This window comes from Anomaloglossus baeobatrachus, chromosome 2 (assembly GCF_048569485.1).
Source record: "Anomaloglossus baeobatrachus isolate aAnoBae1 chromosome 2, aAnoBae1.hap1, whole genome shotgun sequence".
NCBI classification, from domain to species: Eukaryota; Metazoa; Chordata; class Amphibia; order Anura; family Aromobatidae; genus Anomaloglossus; species Anomaloglossus baeobatrachus.
Window position 1 is genome coordinate 113,168,211 of NC_134354.1, and position 23,188 is coordinate 113,191,398.

Genomic DNA, 23,188 nt, shown 5'->3' on the forward strand with positions numbered 1-23,188 from the left:
TTTTCTAAAGATTTGGAAGAAAAGCGGGTCCACTGGACTCCCGGCATGTCCCTTCTCACCCCCCTGGCGGCGGTGCTGTTAAGGTTGACTTCAGGGCAGGAGCCCTTCATGCCGCGCTCCTTCACCATGCCTTAGGGGCTCTGGCTTGAAGTTAGAGCCAACACGGTTCTCACTGCCTTGCAGGAGACCGGTCTCCATCCGCAGCCCTTTTGCAGGACCCTGCTGGACGGAGCACTGACCCCCACCCAGGGACTGGGCCCTGCGTCTCAAAGCTAAGTATAGAGACGTTATTCAGAGGGTCCTTCTGCAATGTGGGGCACTTTTATTGTGGGGGACAGTGATTTACTTTGATAATGCTGCTTTTTACTGTGTTTCCGGCCGGTTCCACGGTTTTTACTGAGAACCGCGCCGATAATGCCTGATTGTCGGCCGCATGCATAACTCTAGGCCCCGGCTTCAGCCGCGGCCTAGTTTCGTTTCGTTCCCCTGCATGTCAGTCATGCAGGGGGACACTGCAGCGCCGCCCGCCGGCCGCTCTGCACAGGGGAGGACACTCCTTTTTGAGGAGATGATTCCCTCCCCTGTACATCTCCTTAGCCCTCCGATTCCCGCTCCTGGGTTAACCCCTGCCCCCCCCTCACTCTGGCGCCATTTTCTCAGCGTTCTTAGAACACTGGTCGGCGCTGGCTGCTCTGCAGTGCAGAGGGAGTGAATATCTGGCTGGGGGTCCAGGCTTGGAATCCGGAGGGCACTCATAATAGCGGCCTGATAAGTCACAACCTCTGGTTGTGCACTTTTATACACTCTCAGGGCATTCTGAAGGAGTTAATTCTTTATTATAGAACCTCCTCCTCAGCAGCATGTCTCACTCTAGGAGCTAAGCTCCAGGGCTGTACACTACATGTTCTGCATGTAAGCTTATATTGTCTGAACCAGCACAGACCCACACTGTAATGGTTCTTATGTGGTGGTGCCTCAGCCTGGAGTCTTCCCAGGCTGAACCACTGTCTTGGGTATTCTAGACATTCTAGACAGAGCCCCCACCTCTGCAGCATGTCACAGAGCGAGGCTGCAGGCTGTTTTTATTATCCACTGCAGGTAGTCTCGTACGGCTGTACCGAGCTCATAACCACTGTGGCCCCTCAGCTTGGAGGCTCATTAATGGTCCCTCCAGCTGCTCCGGTTTCGGTGGCTGACCCCTGGGGGAATCTTATTTCCAGGGGTCGGCTGTCCCGGCATCTGCTGAGCATGCAGCCCCCTTCTCAGGGCGTTTTCTGCTTCAGCTCGCTCATCAAAGCTCACAAGGGACTCTCCTTATGGGCTCAGACCCCGTCCTGACAGGGAGACGCAGGGTCCCCTGTCCTCCCCGTCCCGCAGCTCCGATTACGAGCTGACTCACTGGACGAGGAGGATGTCTCTACCAGGGGCTCGGACGCTACTTTATGTACATTGATCCGTCCGTAGGTGATGCAGATGCGAATGATTGGATTGCGTCCATTATCCTTGTACTGGACCTCCATCCGCCTGTATCAGGGGAGTATTCCCCGCTGGCAGAAAGGCATCAGTATACCTTTAACAGGATGAGGAGTGTGTTCCTTAACCACTCCAGTTTTCAGCCCGCTGCGTTCAAGCCCACAGTCCTGCAGACCCCACAGCGGGGTTCTGCTGCCTGTCTCCCCCTCCCATCAGAGGTGGTCAAGGAGTGTACTCATTCGCCAAGGGTGGCCACTCCGGTGTCTAGACTTTCAGCCCGGATAGTTGTATCAGTGGCTGACGGCACCTCTAAGGATCCCACGGTACATTAATTTTGTACTGGACCTCAATCCGCCGGAGTTACCTTATCTAGGTGAACACAACGTGTGTTCCTTAACCACTCCAGTTTCAGGCCCCTGTGACCAGCCCAGGGTCCGCTCTGACAGTCGCTTCCCATGAAGCGTGATTCTGAGGACTGTGTTTCCCCTGTCCACCAATGGTGGTCAAGAAGTGGGCTCATTCACCTCAGGTGGCTCAGCCCGGACCGTTATGTCAGTGGCTGATGGCTCCTCACTTAAGGTTTTGCGGTCCGCCCGGTTGTCCTTTTGGCCAAGTCGGTATGGGGGCGGCAGGAGCTTCGTTCTCCTCAGCTTTACAGCAGTGCGGTTTTTTTGTACCTTCTCTGCTTCTCTGGAGGAGATGCATTCCCTCACAGGGACTCTATGCCCAAAACGGTTGCCTGAACTTCCAGACTTCAGTCTTTTCATCCTATGCCAGGTCTGCCATGCTGGACACCGCACGGCGGTGGTCTTGGCTACTTTCCTCGCTATCCGCAGGCTCCTGTGGCTTCGGAGGGTCCAGTTTCCTCGGAACCAACTGGATGAAATTAAGGAAGCTCTTGGCGGGGAGTGTTCTTCCTTGCCACAAACCCAAACCAGGGAACCTGTCCAGGGCAGGAATCAGTTGAGGTTTCGGTGGTTTCCGTTCCTCCGTCTGATCGTCCTCTAGCTCGGCCTAGGTTCATAGAACCAAATGGCTCGAGGCTGCGTCTTCAGAAGACTGCAGGAGATGCTGCCACTGAGTCAGCTTCCTCCGAGCTATCTAGCCACGCCAACAACCTCCTTGGTCGGTGGCAGGCTCTCTCCACTGGCGACGTGGGTTCTAACACGTCTCCGTTCAGTGGGGGCGGGATTATATCTCCCATGGCCACAGGATGGAATTCTGTCCACCCGCCAAACAGATTTTTTCTGTCAACTCCTCCCGGCTCCAAGGCCGCCGCCTTCTCACAGGCCGTGGCATTTCTTGCAGGCCAATGGAGTAATTGTACCGGTTCCCGACTGGGAACGGTTCTGAGATTTTTGCTTAAATCTATTCCTAGTCCCAGAAGAGGGCGGTGCCTTCCGACCTGGATCTTTAGCTTTTCAAGCATGGTCAGGTGTGGCGTTTTCTCATGGAGTCTCGGTTTTGTTCCGTGTGTTTTTCACCGGATCAATTAAGAACCCAAGGAGATTCCCTAGCAGCCATCGGCATCAGAGATGCCTATCTGCAGGAGTCAATCGCAGTTTCACACCAGCGTTGACTACGTTTTGACAATCGGAGTGGTCCAATTCGTGGCTCTTCCCTTGGGGTTAGCCACGGCCCCTCGAGTATTCTCATTGGGGCAGCTGTGATTAGGGTCCTGCACCCCTAGGGATTGGCAGTGATCTTTTGCCCTGGACGGCCTTCTTGTCGGGGCTTCATCCAGTGCTGACTCTTAGCAGAGTGCTTCGCTCACTCTCGCCACTCTAACCTTTTCGGGTGGCTTGTCTTTCTGTCCAAGTCCACTCTGACTTCGAACCAGAGGTTCTCAGGGACGCAAGTCGAGACTCTGTCGGCACTTGTGAAGCTGCTCTTAGTCGATCAGTAGTCCCTCCGCTGGCGGTCGACGTCGTTCTATCAGACACCATATACAGGTGCTGGTCAGACGGTGGCGTCAATGGAAGCGATTCCTTGCCCAGTTTCTCCTGCGTCCTCTGAGACTGGATGTTTTCCGCTGTACAAGCAAACTCCCTCCTCCCACGGGGTGGTGGCTTCGCCACTGACCAGGGGCTCGTTTCAGTGGTGGCTTCGGCCACTCTGTCTCAGGGGCGCTCCTTAACCTGGCCCCATCCCGGGTGATCCTCACCAGGATGCTAGCCTATCCGCCTTGGGAGCAGTATATCTCCACTGTGGAGCGCAGGGCGCTTGGACTCTGTCCGAATCAGCCCTCTGGATCAATGTGCTGGAAATCAGAGCTGTATTTCTAGCTCTCTAAGCCTTCACCATCTGTTGGCGGCTAGGCACATTCGAGTCCAGTTGGACAACGTGACAGCTTTTTCCTACATCAGCTTCCAGGGCGGGACACTCAGCCGCCTAGCAATCTTGGCGGCTCAACATTCTTCAGTGGACAAGGGACTCCTAGTCCACCGTATCCGCAGCCCACATCCTAGATGTGAAAACTGCGAGGCAGACTATTTCAGCTGTCCAACCGTGGTCCACAATCCTCAGGTTTTGCGGTAGACACACTGGTTCATGTTTGATCCCAGCTTCGTCTCTTTACGTATTTCACCCTCTACCTCTTGTCCAGAGTCCTGCGCAAGATCAGTAAAGGGGGCCGTCGGGTCATTCTCATACTCCAGACTGACCCAGGCAGGCTTGGTACTCTGACCTGCTCCTTCTGTCCGTTGGGTTGCCATGGCATCTTCCGGACCGTTCAGACCTTTTCTCAAAAGGTCCGTTTTTCCGTCAGAATTCTGGATTCTCAGATTGACGGCGTAGCTCTTGAGTCCTGGATCTTGGCGACTTCTGATATCCTTCCTGTAGTCATCTCCGCTATGACTCGAGCTCCAAAGTGTCCTTTGACCTTTTTGGCCTTGCCGACCCTCCTGTCCCTTCCACAGTCCGGTCTACAGCTAGGATTATCCCTCATTAAGGGACAGGTCTCGGCTCTGTCAGTATGTGCCAGCGGCGTATCGTCCGGCTGGCTCCGGTGCGCTCCTTTAAGGGCGCATCTCACATCATTCCGCCTTTCCGGCGGCCTATGGAGCCCTGGGACCTTAATCCGGTCCTCCCGGTTCCCGGAAACCCCCCTTTGCGCCTCTTGGGGAGGTTTCTTTGTTTCATCTTTCACAGAAAGTAGTCTTTCTAGTGGCTATAATTTCCCGCCAGAGAGTTCTGGCTGCACTCTCTCGGAGTCACCCCCTTTTTTGGTCTTTTGCATCAAGACAAGGTGGTCTTCATCCGACTCCGGACTTTTTTCCCTAAGGCGGTTACTGCTTCCACCTTATCCGGGGCAATTTTCCTGCCTTCCTTTTGTCCGGCTCCTGTTCATCGCTTTGAGGAAGCGTTGCATATCCTGGATCTGGTGCGGGCGCTCCGGATCTATGTGTCTCGCACCGCCGTTATTAGGCGGTGCACCTCTCTCTGGTGCTCACTGCTAGTCAGCGTAGCGGTCTCTCGGCATCTAAGCCGACCCTGGTTCGTTGGCTTAGGTCGGCCATTTCCGAGACCTACAAGTGTACTCAAGTGCCTTCCCCGCCGGGGATCAGAGCACATTTGATCAGACCTGTCGGCGCCTTTTTGGGCTTTCAGGCACCAGGTTACGGCTCAGTAGGTCTGTCAGACTGTAGCTCGAATTAGTCTGCATACTTTTTCGAAGCACTACCCAAGGCATGCTCATGCTTTGGCAGACGCGGGCTTGGGCAGACGCATTTGTCCGGCGTCTGTCGCCCATTTGTGAAGTTAGGTTTGCCTGCTTCTCAGTTGTCTGTTTATTCCCACCCATGGACTGCTTTTGAACGTCCCATGGTTTGGGACTCCCATAGGAACGATAAAGAAAAAGAGAATTTTGTTACTTACCGTAAATTCTTTTTCTTATAGTTCCGTCATGGGAGACCCAGCACCCTCCCTATTGCCTGTTGGCAGGTTTCTTGTTCCGTGTGTCTTCACCGGCTGTTATTGTTGTAGACAGAGGTTCCGGTTCTTCCGGATTTTACTGTGTCTCTTCTTGTGGGTGGATGTCCTCCTTCAGCTTTTGCACTAAACTGGCTAGGACTGGCTAGCAGGGGGTGTATATGCTAGGAGGGAGGAGCTACACGTTTTGAGTGTAGTAACTTTGTGTGCCCTCCGGGGGCAGTAGCTATACACCCATGGTTTGGGTCTCCCATGACGGAACTATAAGAAAAAGAATTTACGGTAAGTAACAAAATTCTCTTTTTTATTTGAAAAAACACTCCCCAAAACATTCCCTCTTTAACCAATTTATTAGAATGAAAAACAAATCCAGGTCTGCTGTAATCCAAGGGGTTGCCATGACGATCCACACTGTTCCAGTCAATGAAGATCAGGATGTTCCCCATTGGCTGGGAGAGCAGTGCAGTGACCTGAGCTAACATCAATGGGTCAGCCCAGGTCACTGCAGGGCATGACAAGTGCTGCTGTCAGCGAGGTACATTACCTGCGCTGATCTCCAGCACACTGACAGCCCCTGTCACTGAGTTCAGTGACCGGCACCTTCACAGCCAAATATCGCGAGAGGTCCGTGACGTCACCGCTAGTCTCGGGTCGGAAGCGAGAGGTGATGTGACAAGCGGCGGCCATGGAGGACAGTGACAGCGCTGAGGTCGGGATGGCGGGACTTCATCACCGCAGGTAAGCCGAGCGGGGGGGGGTGGGGGGGGATGTGTGTGTGTGTGTGTGTGTGTGTGTGTGTGTGTGTGTGTGTGTGTGTGTGTGTGTATGTATGTATGTGTACGTGTGTGTGTGTGTATGTGTACATGCCGCGGGCAGGAGGGGGCGGAGTGAGCTGAGCGGGAAGTGTGGGCTTCCTGCACGTAACTAAGATAAACATCGGGTTACTAACCAAAGCGCTTTGCTTGGATACCCGATGTTTATCTTGGTTACCAGCTTGTGGCAGGCTGCCAGCGATGGCTCCTGCACACTGTAGCTGTAAAAAGCCCTGCTTTTTGCTGCTAGAACCGTTCTCGAACGTATCTAGAACTATCGAGCTTTTGCAAAAAGCTCGAGTTCTAGTTCGATCTAGAACACCCCCAAAAATCACTCGAGCCCCGAACTGGAGAACCTCGAACCGCGAACCGCGTTCAACTCTAGTAAGGAGATGTTCCTCGCTCCTGCGGCTTCATACACAGCGATGTGTGCTGCCGCAGGAACGAGGAACTACATCGTACCTGTCGCACCATCGGCATTATGGAAATGTCGGAGGCTGCAGTGATGATACGATAACGACGCTTTTGCGCTCGTTCATCGTATCAAAAAGGTTTTACACATTGCGATATCGACTGCGACGCCGGATGTGCGTCACTTTCGATTTGACCCCATCGACATCACACGTGCAATGTCGCAACGTGCAAAGCCGCCCTTAGTCTATTGTGGCAGATGTGAAAACTACAATGTTAAAATGTATCCTTTTACTTGGATTAATGGTTTTATAAAATAAATATTTTTAAACTGAAAAAAGTAGGATATAATTTTTAGACAAAACCTTCAGTTTCACTAATTACTGTATAGATATAGTATTGACTATAATGATGCAGAAGGAGTCTAGTGTGTCATGGCCACGTGTCTTGCTGCTCACCTCAACTAGGCGTATATAGCCAAAAATGACGCCTTACCGAGCACACTGACTTCATCTGCATGATTATAGTAAATGACTCCGTCAATGCATTTGCCTGAATCCTGGAGCTACTGAACGTAGCGGCAAATGCTATGTGAATGCAGCCTGAGACGTGATCACTGATGTATTTCTGCTTTTTTATAGCTCACTACAAATACACAAGGAAGAGTTGGCTCGTCGTTCTCCTCACCTCTCTGTCCAGCATCCTATCCAGGGCACCAAGGGATTCTTGAGTCTTTCTGTTCCCACACAAATGCTGAAGAGTATCCACAATTACACACAGAATTTTGATCGACACCTTCATCTGACCTCCCACGAGGAGGTGGGAGATTTTAACCCATGGCACATCACAGATAGGTAAGTGATTTATTTAAATGTGTTAGCTATTAATGCCACAAGTCTCCTTGTGATCATGCATAGTGTGATATCCTGAGTATGTATGAAACAATCCTATAAGGATTGCCCACTACCCGGATGATCCATTTTTAAAATAAGTAGCCCCCTTGTAAAAAAAAAAAAAAACAAAAACAAACAAACCTGCTCCCTTCCTGAATTGGTACTGGGTCTCCCCGGACTCTTGTGAAATTGGCTGCAGGGCTCATGAGGCATAACCGGGTCACAGGGGAATTAGTTATTTTTATTTTACATGGGGGACTACTCCATTTTAAAAGAGGATGTGCAGAAAGTGGACAACCCCTATAAACAATAGCAGGTAAGGATTTGCTCTGAGATGTTCCTTAACATTTTTACAAGGCTTTAAAGGGGTTGTCCTGATTAGAGCAGGGTCATCCACTCTCCCCATGCATTATAGTCTATTAGTCCTAACAGCTGGTCGCATTGGGGGCCTGGTTGCCATAGTGGGCTATGGGTACTATGCAACTTCTGTTGTGTCCCCAGATACCAATGGTGAGGTAGCAGAGCCCCTCCCTCCATCAAACATCTTTTGATACTGTAGAAGCTATTTACTTTCCCATTTGTGTGGTTAAACTGCTAGAATGGGCACTAACGTATGCCGTACCCACTCGTACAGCACCCAAGCTCCGCACACTGATTGTTTTGTACAAACATCGAACTTTAAAAGAGACTATACCCTTTTGGAGGACATGTCACGTGACCCAAATTGGGTGATTGACATTCACAGCACTTTGAGGGGATGAACGTCCTTGAATGTAGAAGCCTTCCCTCACAGGCTGCGGTGTTTCTGGCTCCCACTGTCTAGATTTCTTCATAGTACTATACACACATTGTTACACAAATGACTGATTACATAGTGTACAGGGGATGCAGCAAATCCTGGCACCTGCGTCTGTCCTAGGAGCTGGTGCTTCTGCGTCACAGGAGAAAAGACTTCAATTTTTAGAAATGTTTGTCTTTTGTGACTTCCTTAATAAGTAGTTTTTTTTTTTTCGTTTTTGTTTTTTTTTTTTTTTTCTCTGTAGTAAATGTTTTTTTGTTTTTTTTTTAAGCAATTGTAAACCATCAACCAATGAATGAGTGGATCCTGGTCTTCAGTGTAAGTAACTCTTTCTGTATTTGCAGCCTGGCAGAGGAACTCCTGGATGACGCCGTCGGTGAGGTAGCTGCAGAACTACACGACCTGTGCGGGGGCTACGCAGAAGCAGTCTTCACATCAGAGTTCATGGAGCCTACAGAAAACAACTAGTTGTTAAAACTGGGCGAATTTCAATTTTTTTAATTTATTTTTAGTAAAAAAAAAAGATTTTATCTGGACGTTCGTAAAATCAAGATTTTTCTTTTTTGTATAGGCATTCTTTGTATCGTCTCTCTTATATGGGATGTTGGAGTATTTCATAACATCTACCTCTTCTTATGAGAAGTCCATCAATAACTGATCGCAGGGACCCAGCAACTCCCCCACCTATGAACTCTTCGCTCCGGAGGCGGCCAGACCTTAACATTGAGCACAGAACAGCTCCGCTGCGTTCAGTGTGTTGCGGTCGATGTCTGGTTTTGCAGATCAGCTCCTATTAAGGAAACGAGGAAAGAAAAAACATATTTTCTACAAGTAGATGATGTGAAAAAGTATTTCCTCAGTGTTGAGATCAAACAATGCTGCTTTTTTTTTTTTTTTGTTTTTTTTTTAATAGGAACTGTAAAAATAGTGTGAAAGCTGCTGTATCACTTTTTTTTTTTTTTTTTTTTTTTCCTGATTATGGGAATTTTTTTCTAGTCATATTTTTATACATATTTGATCACTGATTTAGGTTTCAAGGGGTTTCTGTTTTCTAGAAAATGTAAGCATGAGTAAAGGACAACAATGGGGCTGTGAGGCTCCTGCGAATATCACTTAATGACACTGCTCTATACAGCACAGCGCCTCACTTCTAGTAGTGACTGTGTCTGGTATTGCAGCCCAATTCCATTCATTTGATTGAGATAAACCTCTGGTGGGCAGTATTATTAAAAGGACTCTGCTAGCTCAGAATGACTGTTTAAGCCAAAAGCAAGTGCTCAGTGAATCCTGCTGGGGCTAACCATTATATACATCCTCCTACCTGCTTGTTTTCCATCTATCTCTGGCTCCATGAAGCCAGAGCTGTCAATGAAAGAGGGGGAAGGAGAGGGAAGACAAGCAGGTGATTAGCCCCGCCATGATGCACCGAGGGCCTATTCTTTGTCATTCTGTGCTAACAGTTCCCATTAAAGGGGTTTGCCCAGGAACAAAGTTGCTTTATCACTAGATCTTGAAATAATAATAAGTTCTATAATTGATGTGTTTTTTAAAAAAATAAAAATAATGTTCTTGTACTGAGATCTGATATCTGTCTCTCCTATGTGTTGTGTAATGGTCATGTCTGACCGTACAGTGACATGGTCTGATCATACCACATCTCCTGGGCCGAGAATAAGTAAAAAATATACAGACATTACAGCACAGGATTCCTAAATATGTAAGCAGAAAAAATGGAAGTGGCACTCACCGTCCTTTGATAAAATATTTTCTTTTATTAGATCATTCAGGAGGGACCAGTGGAATTGTGATTTGTTAACCTGAAACTGCTGTCGTCCATGTGCTTTCTGCGACTCCCATAAACTTGGTTTTGCAAATGATCTAATACAGAAAATATTTTTTAAGGACGGTGAGTGCCATTTCCTTATTATCTGCTTCCATATTTTCAATTTTCAAGACTATTGAAATTGAGGACCATGTACACGTACAGTGGATGGGGATGTTCTTTCACTGTTACAGATTGTGCATGTGAGTAGTGCCGAAAAAACTTTCTCTTCGCCTGCATTTACAGCACAGGATCGAAAGTAATTCTTTGATGTAAAAAGTTTTGTAAAAATAGACATGGAAATTTTTTACCTCAGAGAGAATCAGCTGTGATCGCATGCTGTAATGTCTTGGTACTTTTTTGTGTCCTCCCCAACCCAGGAGATGTGCTGTGATCAGACCATGTCTCTGTATGGTCAGACACTGCCATTGCACAGTACACAGCAGAGACACATTTATAAGATTATCTCAGCACAGGAACATATTTTTTTTTTTTTTGTTGTTTTTAACATATCCAATTGTGGAAATTATTATTTCAAAATCTATTCATTCCATAGATATCAGGAAAAAAAATGACTTTTTCTGCACTGCTAATGATCCAATACAATGTCACCCCCGGTAAGGAATGGATGACCTGCGGTTTATTTACAATCTACATGTGTTTCAAAACCTTCATTTTCCTTCATTAGGATGAAACCTGATGAAGGGTTTTGTCCTTATAAAGGAACCAGAAGGTTTTGAAACAAGTAGACTGTAAATAAACCGCAGGTCATCCATTCCTTACCGGGTGTGACAGTTTTGGATTATCAGCGGTGCAGAACTTGTCCGTTTTCCTGATCTCTCTCGACTTGCACTGCAGGACCCGCGGCAGCTGTTTGAGGCTTGTAAAGGAGTTGTGTCCACAGACCCCTTCAAGGTGAGCGTATTTGCCCTTTGTGTTTTTAACATATCCACGGATATATGACCCTATTGCGCTTTCTTGTATTTCCAGCCGTTTTCCATACTAAGATCTATTGATTAAAATTAACTTTGCTCGTGGGAAAACTCCTTTAAGCAGCTCAACTATTTAACCCATTCCCTTATAAGTACAGATATGTCTGTGCTAATGGGGTGTAACTTGCATGATCGCAGGGTGTCTGTGGCAAACGTACGCTTAGCACCGGCTTCTGTCTGCCATGTACCGATGCCTATTACGTCCATAAAAAAAGCAAGGACTGATAGGCTGCCTGACAATATAACACTGACAGGCTGGACATTATACTCCTAACAGGGAACCTGTCAGATCCCCTATGCCCTCCAACCCAGCAGCATTCTTACCTGTATGGCCAAATTCCCTCCCTATTAGCTCTGTATAATGCTATTCACTAATATGAATGTTTTAATAAAAAAAAAACAAAAAAAACACAAATAAATCTGGCTGTCCCTATGCTAGTTTAGGGCGTTGACTAGTCACAGGGGCATCAGTTCCCTAGACTAGTCGACTCTTTCCATGTTATCACACCCCTGTGCCAGCATCACAGCCAGCTAATGGAAATCTCGCACATGCGTGACGCTCATGCCAACCGCGTCAGTGCGTCTGAAAAGCAGGTTCCAGCTTCATTAGACGCACTGCGCATGACTGTAACTTCAGAAATGGCTCATGTACACATCTTCTGGACATGCACAGTGCGCCTAATGAGGACTGGAAGCGTACTCCCGGCTTCAAAGGTGCAAGAATGCTGGCAAAATGAGCTGCGCATGGGCAAGATTTGTATTGGCTGGTGGGGACATCAGCTTGTGTAAATCATGTTGTTACGCCCACAGGAGACTGATAACATGGAAAAAGGGCCAACTACTCTGGGGAAACAACGCCACTGCGACTAGTCAAGGTCCTGATTGGCACAGGGACTGCAAGGTTTTTAATTTGTGGTTTTTTTTAAACATTGGTGAATAGCGTTATACAGGGCTGGTTAGGAGAGTATTTGGGCATTCAGGTATGAAGGCTGCTGGGTTGAAGGGCATAGGGGGACCTGACCGGTTCCCTTTAGGTAATTCACTAGAATATGTATGTGATCATTAAATTTCTTACATAATGAAGTCCTCTGGTCGACTAGTGAATATTGTCAAACAGCAAAGAAATGTTTTAAGTGGTTTAAAAAGGCAAAATCCCAGATTTACTAATGAAATTATTTTGGAAACACATTTAGTATCTGACAATCGGAACAAACAAACAGTAATAGAAATCCTCTTTTCTGCTTCACCAGCAGGATCCATGTGTAGTCAGCCTTGTATTTGTTATATTCTAATTTGTATGTTACGACTTGAGGGGAAAAAAATTAAAAAATGTAGTTGGATACTGTGAATCAGAACAGGGAATCTTATGGAGTTACAGCCTTTTACATAAAGGGGTTTCTGCTCTGATAACATAGGGAAGCCTTCTTTATAGAAGAAATGTAGTCATACCTCCCGAATGTGCTCCACGTGCCAGTGCTTCTGCTCCAACCGTCCCCGCAACACCTGAAGCCATGACGTCACCGGACCCCTCAGCGGATTATTATAATCCGCTCCATTGGAGACCAATCGAGAGGCAGCGCTGGAGCGGGGGGTGGATTCAGACTCTGAGCATGGACGTCTTTTCTAATGAAGGCTAACTGTAATAACCGCCCCATACCATCTGATTGGGATAATGACCATTCTTTACACATTGTTCACACAATCAGGAAAATTTGTGTAATTTTATATTGATAAATTATTTTGTATTTATTCTTTTTCATAAATATTTTATGCAAACACGTGTTTTTGTTCTTTATTACATCTTAGTGACACAGGAAGATCAGAATTTAAGGTCTTTGCAAATGCTCTCCTTAACCCCTTCCTGATGGGGCATTTTTACACATTCTTCTAAGGCTAGTTTCACACTTGCGTTGGACGGCTTCCGTAGCATTGCGTTGTGTGACGGATGCAACGGATGCGTTGCATATAGTGGCACAACGCAATGCTACGGATCGTACAAAACAACGGAAAACCTTTATTTTTTTTTTTTTTTCTTCTTCTTTACAGTTTACCGGCAGCCGACTATTGTGAACGATCAGCCGATCGCTCTCAATAGCAGGCGGCCGAGCGCTCAGCTGAGCGCCTTCACATGCCGGCGGCCGGGCGATCAGCTTGAGTGCCCTGACATGCCGGCGGCCGAGCATGCCGGCGGCCGGTCGCTCAGCTGAGCGCTGTCACTTGGCGGCTGGGCATGCCGGCGGGCAGTCGCTCAGCTGAGCGCTGTCACTTGCCGGTGGCCAGTCGCTCAGCTGAGCGCTCTCACTTGGGCGCTCAGCTGAGCGACCGGCCGCCGGCATGCCCGGCCGCCGGCAAGTGACAGAGCTCAGCTGAGCGCCCAAGTGAGAGCGCTCAGCTGAGCGACCGGCCACCGGCAAGTGACAGCGCTCAGCTGAGCGCTGTCACATGCCGGCGGTCGGGTGCTCAGCTGAGCGCTGTCACTTGCCGGCGGTCGGGCGCTCAGCTGAGCGCTGTCACTTGCCGGCGGTCGGGCGCTCAGCTGAGCGCTGTCACATGCCGGCGGCCGGGCATGCCGGCGGGCGCTCAGCTGAGCGCTGGTCACATGCTGGCGGGCGCTCAGCTGAGCGCTGGTCACATGCCGGCGGGCGCTCAGCTTCGGCCACCGAGAGACAATAAAAATAAAGTTTGTGATTTTAAAAAAACAAAAAAAAACAAAACATGCGCAGTGAACTCCTACGGATTGCGCTGCTCAAAAAACCGTTACATGCTGCGTTCCTTCCGCCCGACGCAGCGTCAAAATAACGACGCTGCGTCGTCCAGCGGATGCAACGCAGACACTTGCGTTACAGTGCGTCATCTATACAAGTCTATGGAGAATAGCGCAGTGCGTTAACTGACTGCGCTATTCTCCACAGTGACGGAATGCGCTGAACGCAAGTGTGAAAGTAGCCTTAGAGCTATAACTTTTTTTTTCTTCAGCGCTCTATTGGGAGACCCAGACGATTGGGGTATAGCTGCTGCCCTCTGGAGGCCACACAAAGCACTACACTAAAAAGTGCAAGGCCCCTCCCCCTCTGGCTATACCCCCCCGTGGTATCACGGGTTCTCCAGTTTTAGCTTTGTGTGCGAAGGAGGTCAGACATCCACGCATAGCTCCACAGATTTTAGTCAGCAGTAGCTGCTGACTATTTCGGATGGAAGAAAAGAGGACACATATAGTGTCCCCAGCATGCTCCCTTCTCACCCCTGGATGGTGTTGTAAGGTTGAGGTACCTATTGCTGGTACAGGGCTGGAGCCTGACATGCTGTTTTCCTTCCACATCCCCCTGAGGGGCTCTGTGGAAGTGGGATCCTGCCGGCCTCAAAGCTCTGATGCCGGGCTCCATCCACAGACCCATTTGAACCTGCTGGATACGGAGCTGGAGTACCGTTCAGGGACATGGCCCTGCACCATTACAGGTACTCTGTGTCCCCGTACACACAGGCACAGCACACTCCAGACTTGCTGGGTGTGCTAGTGCGCCGGGGACAGTAAAGGGTTACAGTCACTGCAGCCTTGCTGAGTGACTTTGTGTTTTGGGAACTACCGCGCCGGACGCTCCGGGAGCGGCGGCGCGGCTGGGACTTGTAGTTCGCCGGGGACTGGGCGCCGACCGCGCTTTTACGGCGGCGGCGCTTATAACTCCAGTCCCCGGCTTCTGCGGCCTAGTGCCGCTTCGTTCCCGCCCCCTCCCTGTCACTCAGGGAAGGGGACAGGCGCTTAGCAATCAGCAGCGCCGAGGGCTGGAGCCTTTTTACATGCTCCAGCCCTCTCACTGCACACTGTCGGGCGCCGGATTCCCGCTCTGCCTTGGGGGCACGCCCACGGCCCGCCCCTCCTCACACGAGCTGGGGAAGAAGCCGGCAGCCATTACAGAGCTCGGGGCACCAAGGCAGGACAGTGGCGTTCATACACCCGCTTATAGGCGGGCGGTAAGGGCACACATAGTGCTGACCACAATAGATATGCAGTGTATACATGTGTTGTTTTTAACTGCATAGGTCGCTGTATGCCCGCTTGGGGAGCGACTCATCAGCAGCAGGAAAGCAGGTGTGCTAAAGCACAGGCTTTCTAGGCTGCTTGTTTTGCACGACTGAGGTGTTCATTTGTGTTTATGCTGATATGCTATACCTTGCACTGTACAGTCGCTAGTCTTAGCTATATTCTTCTGGAATGGCTAGACTACAGCAGCAGAAAACCAAGGGTGCTGGGGCACAGGTTTTTTTCTATGCTGCTTGTATTGCAGGGGCTGCAGTGTGCATTTGTACTTGTGCTTGTATGCTATACATTGCACTGTATGGTCACTCTTCTGGGCTATATTCCCCTAGATGACCAGTCTACAGCAGCAGAAGAGCAGAGGTGCCAGGGCACAGGCTTCTATGCTGCTTGTATTGCATGTGCTGCAGTGTTCATTTGTACTTGTGCTTGTATGCTATACATTGCACTGTAGGGTCACTCTTCTGGGCTATATTCCCCTAGATGACTAGTATACAGCAGCAGAAGAGCAGGGGTGCCAGGGCACAGGCTTCTATGCTGCTTGTATTGCTTGTGCTGCAGTGGTCATTTGTACTTTATGCCTGTATGCTATACATTGCAATGTACGGTCACCAATCTTGGCTATATACTTCTAGATAGCTAGTCGGCAGTGGCAAAAAAGCAACACAGTTTTCAGTGCTGTTTTTACTACATGGGATGCTGTTCATGACACCGTCCCATTGTGTGCATGCTCCCCTGTAGCACGTCGTCTGCCGGGGTCTCTAGCACTTCGTCTGCCGGGGCTCTACTAGTTGTGGCCAAAGAAACCTCCTGTCAACCCTGTCCATGGACAGGGACGGAGTAGTCATAATTTAGAGACTTGCACCCATGGGCAATCTACTTGAACAAAAGGCAGCTCTTCAGGGCTTTGATACTGACATCGCTCTCAATCCGGATACACCGGGTGGTAACGCCATACGGAATGATCCTATACCGTCCACCAATGGAAGGTTGGATCTTCCTCCCTCAGCTCCCCCAGTGGAGATAGGAGACGAACAGGAGAAGTTCCTTTTCAGTGTCTCACGCAGATATTGAGTATTTTTCTGGCCACGCTGACTTCAGAGAAGCAGTCCAGGAACACCACGCTTACCAGATAAGCGTCTTCTCCAAACGTTTTTAGGATACACGTTATCCCTTTTTTCCCCTGACGTGGTCAGCGCTGGACCCAGGGTCCAAAGGTGGATTCTCCAATCTCCAGGCTTGCATATAGAGCCATAGTTGCACTGGAGATGGGGCTTCACTTAAAGATGCCATTCACAGACAGATGGACTCTGGTTGAAATCTGTCTAGGAGGCTATCGGCGTGTCGGTTGCTCCGGCATTCACAGCCGTATAGGCAACCTAACCTTTTCAGCGGTTCTTGCGCAGCTGGCCTTGAGCACATGTACATCTGTACCGCAGAGGCGTCCGTAACTCCGCAATGTCTGCACTGCGACTTACCCTATTAATGCTGTCCTAAAAGTACAGTCGAGGTTTCGGTCCTTCCCAAGCTCGGGCAGGTCCCAATTGTCCTCGTGCAAAAGGGCTACAAAACCTCAGACGGGCTCAGATTCCGGCCGGGCTCAATCACGCCCAAAGAAGGCAGCCGGAGGAACCGCTACCAAGGCGGTCTCCTCATGACTCTCAGCTCTCTCCCTCTCTCCGCATCCGCGGTTGATGGCAGACTCCCCCGCCTTTGGCGACATTTAGCTGCCACAGGTCACAGACCGGTGGGTGACGGACATTGTGCTCACGTGCACAGGACAGTGTTCTGTTCTCGTCCTCCGACTCCATTCTTCAGAACGGCCCCACCTCTCCACCGAGCAGATGCCCTGCTGCAGGCGGTGGACGCTCTAAGAGCAGAAGGAGTGGTGATCCCTGTCCCCCCTCAGGAACGAGGGCGAGGGTTTGTACTCCAATCTCTTTGGGGCTCCAAAAATGGACGGTTCCTTCCGTCCTGTTCTGGTTCTGAAACTGCTCAACGAGCATGCGAACGCCAGGCGGTTCCGGATGGGATCCCTCCGATCCGTCATTGCCTCAATGTCTCGAGGAGACTTCCTTGCCTCAACAGACATCAAAGATGCCTATCTCCACGTGCCAATTGCTACGGAGCACCAACGTTTTCTACGTTTTGTGATAGGAGACGAACATCTTCTGTTCGTAGCTCTGCCATTCAGTCTGGCGACAGCCCCACGGGTGGGCACCAAGGTCATGGCAGCAGTGGTAGCAGTCTTGCACTCTCACGGAGTGATTCCGTACTTGGACGATCTACTCGTCAAAGCAACCTCCCTCGAGGCATGCCAACGCAGCCTGAATGTTACGCTGGAGACTCTCCAGACTTTCGGGTGGATCATCAATTTGGCAAGGTCAAATCTGTCTCCGACTCAATCACTAACGTATCTCGGCATGGAGTTTCATACTCTATCAGCAATAGTGAAGCTTCCGCTGAACCAGCAGCGTTCACTGTGGACAGAGGTGCAGTCTCTCCTTCAAGGCCAGTCGCACCCCTTAAGGCGCCTCATGCACTTCCTAAGGAAGATGGTGGCAGCCATCGAGGCAGTTCTCTTTGCGCAGTTTCATCTGCGCCAACGGCAATCGGACATTCTCCGCAAATGGGATGGGCAGTCAACCTCCCTGGACGGGAAGTCTCCCTTTCCCTGACGGCCGAGGACTCTCTGCAATAGTGGCTTATTCCCACCTCATTGCCATAGCCCCCATCCTGGGCAGTGGTCACGACAGATACGAGTCTGTCAGGGTGGGGAGCAGTTTGTCTCCGCCACATGGCTCAGGGGACGTGGACTCAGCAGGAGTCCACCCTTCAGTTCGATGTGCTGGAAATCGGGGCAGGGTATCTTACCCTATTAGCTTTCCAAAAGTGGCTAGAAGGGAGCAGATCCGAATCCAGTCGGACATCTCCACAGCGGTGGCATACATCAACCACCAAGGAGGGACACGCAGTCAACAGCCTTCCAGGAAGTCCGGCGAATCCTCATGTGGGTGGAGGACACAGCATCTACCATATCCGCAGTTCACATCTCGGGCGTAGAAAACTGGGAAGCAGGCTTCCTCAGTCGCCAGGGCATGGACGCGGGGGAATGGTCCCTTCACCCGGACGTGTTTCAGGAAATCTGTTGCCGCTGGGGGGGGGCCGGACGTCGACCTAATGGCGTCTCGGCACACCAACAAGGTCCCGGCATTTATGGCACGATCGCGCGATCACAGAGCTCTGGCGGCAGACGCCTTAGTGCAAGATTGGTCGCAGTTCCGGCTCACATATGTGTTTCCACCTCTGGCACTCTTGCCCAGAGTACTGCGCAAAAATCAGATCCGATTGCAGCCGCGTCATACTCGTCGCACCAGACTGGCCGAGGAGATCGTGGTACCCGGATCTGTGGCATCTCACGGTCGGCCGACCGGGGTCACTACCAGACCGACCAGACTTACTGTCTCAAGGGCCGTTTTTCTCCATCGGAATTCTGCGGCCCTGAACCTGACTGTGTGGCTTGTGTGTCCTGGATCCTAGCGTCTTCAGGATTATCCCAAGGGGTCGTTGCCACCATGAGACAGGCTAGGAAGCCCACGTCTGCTAAGATCTACCACAGAACGTGGAAGGTTTTCTTAATCTGGTGCTCTACTCAGGGAGTGTCTCCCTGGCCATTTGCATTGCCTATCTTTCTTCCTTCCTACAATAGGAGTTAGAAAAGGGCTTGTCGCTAGACTCCCTCAAAGGGCAAGTCTCAGCACTATCCGTGTTCTTTCAGAAGCGTCTAGCACGTCTTTCTAAGGTGCGCACGTTCCCGCAGGGGGTTTGTCATATCGTACCCCCGTACAAGGGGCCGTTGGATCCATGGGATCTGAACAGGGTTCTAGTTGCTCTCCAGAAGCCGCCTTTCGAGCCTCTGAAGGAAGTTTCTTTTTCTCGCCTGTCACAGAAGGTGGCGTTTCTCGTTGCGATCACATCGCTTCGGCGAGTGTCTGAGCTGGCAGCTCTGTCATCCAAGGCTCCCTTCCTGGTGTTTTCACCAGGACAAGGTAGTGCTGCGCATCATTCCGGAGTTTCTCCCTAAGGTAGTATCCTCGTTTCATCTTAATCAGGATATCTCCTTACCGTCCTTTTGCACTCATCCGGTTCACCGGTATGAGAATGATTTACGTTTGCTAGATCTGGTGAGAGCACTCAGAATCTACATTTCACGCACGGCGCCCGTACGCCGTTCCGATGCCCTTGTCGCTGGTACGCGCAAGAGGTTGCAGGCTTCTAAAGCCACCCTGGCTCGATGGATCAAAGAACCAATTCTGGAAGCCTACCGTTTTGCAGGGCTTCCGGTTCTTTCAGGGCTGAAAGCCCATTCAACCAGAGCCGTGAGTGCGTCCTGGGCGCTACGACACCAGGCTTCGGCTCAACAGGTGTGCCAGGCAACTACCTGGTCGAGTCTGCACACTTTCACCAAACATTTTCAGGTGCATACCTATGCTTCGGCGGATGCCAGCTTAGGTAGAAGAGTCCTGCGGGCGGCAGTGACATCCCCGTAGGGGAGGGCTGTTTTGCAGCTCTAACATGAGGTATCTCTTTACCCACCCAGGGACAGCTTTTGGACGTCCCAATCGTCTGGGTCTCCCAATAGAGCGCTGAAGAAGAAGGGAATTTTGTTACTTACCGTAAATTCCTTTTCTTCTAGCTCTTATTGGGAGACCCAGCACCCGCCCTGTTGTCCTTCGGGATTTCTTGGTTGTTTGCGGGTACACATGTTGTTCATGTTGAACGGTTTTTCAGTTCTCCGACGTTATTCGGAGTTAATTTGTTTAAACCAGTTATTGGCTTCCTCCTTCTTGCTTTGGCACTAAAACTGGAGAACCCGTGATACCACGGGGGGGTATAGCCAGAGGGGGAGGGGCCTTGCACTTTTTAGTGTAGTGCTTTGTGTGGCCTCCAGAGGGCAGCAGCTATACCCCAATCGTCTGGGTCTCCCAATAAGAGCTAGAAGAAAAGGAATTTACGGTAAGTAACAAAATTCCCTTCGTTGTTGTTCTGTACACATAGTCATATGACGGGACAAGTTGTACTTTTGATTGACATCATTCATTTTATCATGTGATGTCCTGGAAAGCAGGAACAAAAATTCAGCAAAACTGCAAAAAAAAGCAGATTTCTGCTTTATTTTTTTTTTTTTACTATGTTTACTATACCCCAACTTTATTATAAAAAATAACCTTTATTTATTAAAGCTAAAATTTCACCCATAGACAGACAAAAACAGCTAGTATCACAGCTGGATTATCATAATTGTCAAAATAAACAAACATGTATTAGCATAATAGCATTTCCTCCACCAACCTCATATATCTCCTAATTTTCATAATCACCCTCAGATGATATAGGATTCAATAAATAGAAAAAAGACTTTGTTATCTTTCTGTGCTCTTTTAGTTGCTAAAATATCTAAACTAACAGTTCAGATGATGGTTCTACACCAACGTAATGTCTCTGTTCTGTTGGGATTGACCGGATAGGCATTCCACTATGCACATATATTGGGAGGGTAATCCTTGGCACCTTTTGACTAATCTCCACTAATATCTTAACCCCATAGCGACGGCCTAACGTCTCAAGACGTCGGAAAAACAGGGTACTTATTCTGTTCCGACGTCTTGCCGGAAAAAGCTTGTAGCGCCCCCCAGTGACGAAAAATCTCGGGGGTTTCAGCTACCGGAGGTAGCGGAGACCCCCAAGATTATGAATCGGGGAGTTTTTTTTGGACCCCGTTAATGCGATCGCCGGTATACACCGTATACCGGCGACAACATTAAAAAAAAAAAATGGCCGGTAAAATTGATTTACTTCTCATCTGACATGATCAAACATGTCAGATGAGAAATAAATATAATCCTCTAGTGCCCCCAAAGCCCCCGGTACCGGAGAGTCCCCCCACCACCCCTACCCCCCCTCCGGAAAATCCAAGATGGCGCCGACGCGCGCTGAAAACTGCCGCTGCCGTCGGCTCTGCATTCATTTCCCTCCGATCTGAAATGATCAAACATTTCAGATCGGAGGGAAATGTCCTCCCCCTGACCCCTCCTCCGGTACACCGGAGATCTCTGGTCCCCGGAGCCCCCTCCGGTCTCCAGAGCCGCCTCCTGCCTCCCCCCTCCGGAGCGTGGAAAATGGCGGCCGCATTCATCCTACTCTTTCTGCCACATGTGACACGTCACATGCGGCAGAAAGTTGTCCCCAGGTCCCCCCGTCACCCCCCGTCACCCCCCCCAGCCCCCGGTCATACGTTACCTGGCTGCTGGTGCTCCGGCCCCGCGATCACGCCGCCTCCTTCTCTTGAATGCTGGCGGCGCATGCGCAGACAGCGGCTGTCAGCTGGATCCCTGCAAGCAGGGACGCTGACGTCGCTGCTGCAGTAGGCTGCTCCACTGTGGACCGGGGGAGGGTGAGTGCAGTAATCTGCAGACACACTCCTCACATGGAGAGCCTGCTGTTCTAGAAAATGGGGGGTACGTTCTGTGAGCGTGCCCCTCATATTCTAGAATGAGGTTACTGCAGGTCACTCTGCCCTAGGTTGGACCGGGGCAGTGTGAGTGCAGTATTCTCAGATTACTGCACCCACACTGCTCATGGAGAGCTTGCTCTTCCAGAAAATGGGGGATACGTTCCCTGAACGTGCCCCCCATATTCTAGAAGATCCAGAGACGGCGTGGGACCTCAAAAATGGATTACAGCGACCGAAATTTATTTATTTACAATAAATTGGTAAAAGAGGAATGTTTCGGGGAGTTTTTTTTTTCAAATAAATTTTTTTTTTGTCTTTTTTATTTTTTTCTATTTCTTGACTGGGTTAGTGATGTCGGGTATCTGTTCAGATGCCGTGACATCACTAACCCCAGGGCTTGATGCCAGGTGACATTACAGCTGGTATCAACCCCATATATTACCCCGTCTGCCACCGCACCAGGGCGCGGGATGAGCTGGAGCGAAGCGCCAGGATTGGCGCATCTAATGGATGCGCCACTTCTGGGGCGGCTGCGGCCTGCTATTTTTAGGCTGGGAAGAGTCCAATAACCATGGCTCTTCCCACCCTGAGAATACCAGACCCCAGCTGTCTGCTTCACCTTGGCTGGTGATCTAATTTGGGGGGACCCCACGTTTTTTTTTTTTTTAAAAAACGCCTGGGGAGCCCTCCAAATTGATCACCAGCCAAGGTGAAGCTGTCAGCTGTGGTTTGCAGGCTACAGCTGTCTGCTTTACCCTAGCTGGCTATCAAAAATAGGGGGGACCCCACGTCGTTTATTTTAATTATTAATTTTTTGGGGGGCTAAATACAAGGCTAGGCACCCTTTAGTGCCACATGAAAGGCACTAAAGGGCGCCAGCTTAGAATATGCAGGGGGTGGGACGTTATATTTGTTTGACATCTATCCATTCATCCATTGTAGCATTTTAGGCTGTGCGCCCACAATCGGGATTTGCAGCGTTTTGGGCGCAGAGTGTTTTCCCTGCGTCCATAACGCTGCATTGTGCAGTAGAAGCACAGTGGAAGGATTTTTAGAAATCCCATGCCCAATGTGCTTGCCCAATGTACTTCTCTTCTCCGCAGCATAAACCGACCTGTGGCGGCAGCTTCCCGAGCCTCAGCATGTCAATTTATGTTGCGGAGATGAGTGTTCTCTGCAGGTAGCATAGAGCTCCACAGCGGCCTGAACCCAAATCGTGGGCATGGGCAGCTGCGTTCTCCCGTGGACAACACTCACATCTCTGCAGGAGGCTGACACTGTGTACTAGATGCCGTGTCGCTGGATCATGGCCACATAGCCTAAAAGTGAGACATTTGTTGCTACAGCAACATTTTTGTGAAGTACCTGTGGATTCAAAATGCTACTATACTCCTGAATAAAATCCAGTTTCCAAAATGGAGTCACTTGTGGGGGGTTTCTAATGTATAGGTACCCAAGGGGCCCTGCAAATGTGACATGGTGCCCGCAATTTATCTCAACTTTTCCAGA

The 23,188-nt window shown here is 49.9% G+C and overlaps 1 protein-coding gene across 1 annotated transcript in view; it reads left to right on the forward strand.

Annotated features, from left to right (window-relative positions):
• KIAA0753 (KIAA0753 ortholog) overlaps window positions 1-9,929 on the forward strand; it is a 164,617-nt gene extending 154,688 nt beyond the window's left edge. The window contains exons 15-16 of the mRNA XM_075335277.1: window positions 7,268-7,480; window positions 8,663-9,929. Coding sequence (XP_075191392.1) covers window positions 7,268-7,480; window positions 8,663-8,786 — 337 coding nt within the window. The 3' untranslated portion in view covers window positions 8,787-9,929. The remainder of the gene's footprint in view (window positions 1-7,267; window positions 7,481-8,662) is intronic.
• Window positions 9,930-23,188: the final 13,259 nt, after the last annotated feature.